The sequence below is a fragment of the Triticum aestivum genome, chromosome 7D, assembly GCF_018294505.1.
Source record: "Triticum aestivum cultivar Chinese Spring chromosome 7D, IWGSC CS RefSeq v2.1, whole genome shotgun sequence".
In the NCBI taxonomy this organism is placed as follows: Eukaryota; Viridiplantae; Streptophyta; class Magnoliopsida; order Poales; family Poaceae; genus Triticum; species Triticum aestivum.
The window spans coordinates 168883409-168889338 of NC_057814.1; the positions used below are offsets into that span (position 1 = coordinate 168883409).

General features: G+C 55.6%; 1 protein-coding gene across 1 annotated transcript; it reads right to left on the bottom strand.

Annotated features, from left to right (window-relative positions):
• Positions 1-1991: 1991 nt before the first annotated feature.
• LOC123166772 (3-ketoacyl-CoA synthase 6) lies at positions 1992-4138 on the bottom strand. Its single transcript, XM_044584571.1, has 2 exons — positions 3822-4138; positions 1992-3384 (listed from the first exon to the last, which is right to left on the bottom strand). The coding sequence occupies exons 1-2, from the start codon at positions 4101-4103 to the stop codon at positions 2200-2202; spliced, it is 1467 nt and encodes a 488-aa protein (XP_044440506.1). The 5' UTR covers positions 4104-4138; the 3' UTR covers positions 1992-2199.
• Positions 4139-5930: the final 1792 nt, after the last annotated feature.

Sequence of the window (5930 nt, forward strand, 5' to 3'; positions counted from 1 at the left end):
GTAATGCACTGTAATGGTTGCTGGAGCAGAGGACAGTAATGGCTCAAATAGCCTTAACTGCAGACCAAGATTGCGGGAGAGTTCTGTGCTCAGGACACCCATTTGCTTCACATGCTTGAACAATTGCACGCATAAATTTGAATCTTCGTGAGAGCAAGAAAACGACGGCCACGGAGTTGGTCGAACCTCATTCTCCTCTGCACTATGATGCACCAGATATGATGGCCATGGTGTCGGCCGTATCAGCAGCCCTTCGTGCCTTGTGGGCGGCTGGACGTCCATGTCATGGTTCCGGAACAGCTGGACGTGGGGCGGCAGGCTGATGCTGGCCTTCACGGGGATGTTGAGGCGGTCGAACTTGTCGTGGTGACCACAGGTGGCTACACCCATGGCTGCTGTGGTGTTGCAGAGGTCGATCGCGAGCTCGGGACCGAGTGCGGTGGTGGTATTGCAAACCTCCGCTGCGGCAGTGGCGGCGTCATGGGCTTCGTCAACGATGTCGATGGCATCGACATGGGTCGAGCACTCTGTCGAACAGGTGATGGGCACCATCGGGATGCAGACCGGGATCGCATCATGGGCGACCTTGGGGATCTCCTGGGCCTTGGTGGTGGAGGAGGGGTCGCCGGGGAGGACGGCGAGCTTGGTGACGACTTCTGGATTTGCCGCCACCAATGTGTACTCGGTCGTGCCCGTGACGAGGACGCAGTCGTTGCTGTCGGGGGAAGACTTGGGGGATGTATCCTGGACGTGAGGTGGCGTGCTGGTGCTGGCCGCCGTAGGGATGTTGACGGAGGGGTCCAAGACGGTGGAGTGTGCCGATGCAGCAGTATCACCCGCCATGAAGGCATCTGGCGTTGCCGTGCGTGTTGGTGGTGAGGTTCGGGCCGGCAATGTCAGGTGTTGCGTTCCACATCTGCAGACGACAGCACCGGAAGTAGATGCAGCGGCCGTCCCAGTATGCCAACGCGTGCGCCGCCGCGTGTGCCGAACAAAACCGCACATCCGCCGCCACACATGGCTGTCCATCCTCTGATATTGTTGGGGGATACACCACCAACTGCTCAACACCGAAGGGACCGAAGAGGGAATACATCACATCAACGGTGATTGGGTAAATTGCTTGCTCCATCACCATGCTGAGAACTTGATCCGAGGACATTTGGCGGCTAGACATTTTGTCGAACAGGAAGAAGGCGATGATTGGGGGGAGGGGGGGGGGGAATTGGGGCGGAAAGGATGGTGGACTGGCTCTGAATACCAGATGTTAGGTACCAGATATATGTATCACACGATCTATAGCACTCACACAAGGATTCTTGTCTTAGTAGTGATTACAAGAGGAATGGATACACGAATGCAGAGGAAGGAAATGGAGGTAGGAGAAGAACAGAGAGCCGCCGCCACCGGGTTCGTGATCCTACGCGGATCCATTCTTCGTTGCTTCCACTCCCGCTATTTGTAGCTCGTAGCGGTCGATGGTGCCAGGCCAGGCCCAGCCCATGTGATATCCAAGGGCCAGCCCAAGTACACGTATGGGCTAGGGAAGGTCCCTGACACGTACATAGACAGCTCAGGCCCATCAGGCCAAATTTAACAGCGGACCCCCAAAATTGTCGCTAGAGCAGCGGCCCGTCACGGTACCGCTCGTTCGTAGCGAGTAGCGAGCGAACCGAGGGTACGTGATGTTCACCCTTAATCGGACGACTAAAAACGCTTAAAAGTGTTGATCGAACGGCTACAAATGCTAATAGTCTGAGAGGGCAGGAAGGATGCTCAGTTATAATGTATCTAAATTTATTTTTATTTATTTTGCGAATAGCACCGATTTTTTTAAATATACATATTTGTGTATTCCCAAAAACAAAGTGCCCTTACAAACTGAAATTTCTGGATGTCTTTTCAGATGAATCTATAAACCGAAAGGGAGTGGGAAATCTTTAGCTCGCGGTCAGAACTTGTACAAACGGCATAAATGGTCATTCAGCCAGTATTTCTGTAAATGACATAATCACGGTTCACCCACAATTCAAAGCTGACTACATAACCATTCTCTCGTACTTTACTGTGACACAAACTATTTACTATGCTTTCAATATATATAGAAAATCACAGTGGGAACTTTTTTGCTTGAAACTAACATTTTTTGAACGGACCGAGATCGTATGTTAACGGATCCTTATCCTTTTCCCGGGATGTCTATACAGGATAATGATGGATGGAATCAGCCCATGGCGCGCCAATAGGGCTGTTGCTGGGCGACCTGATGCACTCCCACACGGCGCTGTTGCACTTGAACCCAGAGCCGAACCCGACCATCCACACACGGTCGCCCTTGCGCGTCCGCCTCTTGGCCTCGATGTATGCAAGCTCGTACCACAACGAGCTGCTGGACGTGTTCCCGAACCGGTGAAGCGTCATCCGTGATGGCTCGACGTCCTCGTCTGATAAGCATAAGCTAGTTTGCACCGCGTCGATCACTGCCCGGCCACCAGAATGGATGCAGAAGTGCTGGAAGGCCGTGCGGAAATCGGGGACATACAGCTTGGTCTTTCTGTTCAGCACCTTCCGCGCAACGAACGACAGCGCAAAGAGCAGCTTCTCCGATGGCGGGAGGACGAGCGACCCTATTGCGACGATGTTTGCCTTGAGCGTCTCGCCGGCGATAGCCACGAGGTCCTTGGACAGGTTTATTCCCGTCTGTCCCTCCTCGTCCTCCTCCTGGTACGCGCACCGGTAAGCTCTGTCCTGCGCGGCGGTGAGCGTCCGCACGACGTGCGTGAGCCTGAACCGGGACGTAGACTTGGACGTCGACAGCAGCACCGCGGCCGCGCCCATGCGGAACAGGACGGCTGGCAGCAGCATCGCGCGGTTCTTCCCCGTGTAGTTGATGAGCGAGGTGGTCTCCGTGGACACCACCAGGGCGTGCGCGCCACGCGGCGCCGCCCGCAGGAGGTTCCTCGCGACCTCCATGGAGATCACCCCCGCGCTGCACCCCATCCCGGAGATGTGGGCGTCCCGGATGTCGCTTCGGAGCTTGTACTTGTTTATAATCATGTCGGTGAAGCTCGGCGTCGGGTTGAAGGCGGTGCAGTTGGTGACGATGATGTCGATCGCTCCGGGACTTATGCCCGTCTTGGCGAGCAGGTCGTCGATGGCTGCAAAGATGACCTGCTCCGCCTCGTCGCGGCTGTCGCTCAGGCTGCAGCGCGGCGGGATATTGTGCAAGGAAGGGTGGAGGTACGTCTGGTCGCCGAGGCCCGAGCGCTCGAGCATGCGCGTCAAGAAGCGGAAGCTGCCATCATCGAGGTACGGCATGTTGCGAGCGTTCTCGGTGAAGGAGCCCATGGATACGCGGCAATTGGGTCTCGGTGTTGTTGCCGACTAGCCCTAGCTCTCGCCTACCTCTCACAGCTCTCTTGTTCTGCTGCAGACCGAGGTAGAAGAAGAAGGGAAGAAGAAGACACAGGTGGACACAGGAGGTTTCCGGCGCTCAAACGCCAACACCCACGAGCACGAACTCGTTCCCAGAGCACCACGGCTCTCGTACTACATCGCCTGGCCTTTATACTCACGTAACGCAGCGGCCAAGCATACAGACCCCCACGCACGCACCACACGGCCACCACTACCGGCCACTAACTCCAGGCCGGCTAACCAGCTAACTACCAGTGCATGCATGCGCTAACAACCACACCTAGCAGCCACCAAGTTCGGCCTGGCTAGCTAGCTCCGGCTCTCACGCCTACCCAGCGACACACACGCATGCCACAAGCACACACAACGCACGCACGCACATGAACGCATGGCTTATTTCTAACACTCGGCCGGCAGCAAGCGTAGTCCACGAGGTACACGCTGCGAGGGCGCCGCATGAGGCAGAGGGTGGCCAAGGCGAGCGGGAGGAAGACGGCCAGGAACACGTGGACCTGCCGCAAGCCATGGAGCCGGGTGAGTAGCTCGTCGGGGCCGAGTTGCGCGGCTTTGCGGAGAACGCCGACGGCTGTCGCCGGCACGACGACGACGGCGAGGAAGTTGTTCACAAGCAGCTGGTAGAGGGTTTTGAGGAGGTGCTTGTTGGGATGGAGTGGTGAGCTCACCATGTTGCCGGAGTGGACGTGCCGATTTTTTTCCGGCTTTGATTCATCTGTGTTGAGGTGCCCGATCGATCTTGGGTCATTTTAAAGCGCGCAGGGCGGTCCAAGCGTGCAACTGTTTTGCGTCGTGCCGTTTGCGCTGTTGGCCGACACTGCCATTACAACGTCATGGAGGAACTATTCCGATCCGAAAGATCATAGCATCTATTACATTCCATGGTCCACCTAGAAATAAATGAAGCACATGCACGGTCCTTTGCAAATATTCCACCTTGTCAGAGTTCTCCTGGATGAAACTTGGATAACGCAAAGTATATAGAGCGGCAAGTTAATGAGGGAAACAGGGTAAAAAAGAAAAACAGCTCATAGAGGTTTTTATTTCTTGAACTGGTCACCGGAGGGAGAGCTTCCCCACCTGAATATATTAGAGCACTCCAACAACGATCCGTAAAGTTATTCCGCATCCGTCTGCGGACAAATGGACCAGTTCGTAGGCACGGATGTGGGAGGCCGTCATCCAATGCTATCATGTATATGTCCCTCTGTCGGGGGAAACGACACCTATGGGATCCCGGGGAATCCCTTCTACGGTTGGCGGGGCGTGAAGCTGCGCATAGAGCAGGTCTAAATGATCAGCACGAGGGATTTTTACCCAGGTTCGGGCCGCAAACGATGCGTAATACCCTAGTCCTGCATTGGTGTATATTTGGTGTTCTTGAGTTCTTGAACTAGCTGCGGTGCGTGCCCAGTCCAAAAAGTCCGAATCCTTCCTAAGTACACCTCGGGCCTCCTTTTATATGTGAAAGGGGTCGCCACAGTGGCACATAGGAGGTGGAAAGTATATACAGTGTACAAGTCTATCGCCTGGGACCGTAGAACAAAAGCATTTAATGCGCTGCCGACGTGCCCTCTTTCTTTATCGGTGACGGCAAAGAAGCTTGTCCTGTCTATCGCCGCCTCGCCTTGCTTCGACGCGCGTCCAAGGTGACGAGGCATGCAGCGCCACGCTGGCTGGCTGGCTACTGAGTTGGTGCGGTGAGAGGGTCTTCACGAAGATCTGCATGCCACCACGCAGGTGCTTGGCTAGTTGGCCTAGAAGTTGCATGCTGCAACGTAGGTGCGTGCCGAGTTTGGCAGGCTGGTTGCCGCGTCGGAATGGCCGTGGGACAGCGAAACCTTGGTAGGTGCAGGCCTGGTTGTGGCCCCGCAGATGCCCCCGGCAAGGGTCTTGCCAGGGTCTTGTGGGCGTCCCCTGCAAGGATCTTGCCGGGGGTCTTCGTCTGTCCCCGGCAAGGATCTTGCCGGGGGTCTTCGTCTTCTGGTTCCCATCTAGATTTGCAGGTCTTTAATCTTCACAAAGATCTGCATGCCACCACGCAGGCGCTCCTGTGTTGGAGAACGTAGTAATTTCAAAAAAATTCCTACGCACACGCAAGATCATGGTGATGCATAGCAACGAGAGGGGAGAGTGTTGTCCACGTACCCTCGTAGACCGAAAGCGGAAGCGTTAGCACAACGCGGTTGATGTAGTCGCACGTCTTCACGATCCGACCGATCAAGTACCGAACGCACGACACCTCCGAGTTCAGCACACGTTCAGCCCGATGACGTCCCTCGAACTCCGATCTAGCCGAGTGTTGAGGGAGAGTTTCGTCAGCACGACGGCGTGGTGACGATGATGATGTTCTACCGACGCAGGGCTTCGCCTAAGCACCGCTACAGTATTATCGAGGTGGACTATGGTGGAGGGGGCACTGCACATGGCTAAAAGATCAAACGATCAATTGTTGTGTCTAGGGTGCCCCCTGCCCCCGTATATAAAGGAGCAAGGGG

Bases quoted from the DNA above. Each gene is read 5' to 3' on its own strand.
- LOC123166772 (XM_044584571.1), bottom strand. From the start codon at position 4,103: ATGGTGAGCTCACCACTCCATCCCAACAAGCACCTCCTCAAAACCCTC. The intron at 3,385-3,821 runs GTTAGAAATAAG...AGCTAGGGCTAG, and splicing joins ACGCTTGCTGCCGGCCGAGT to TCGGCAACAACACCGAGACC.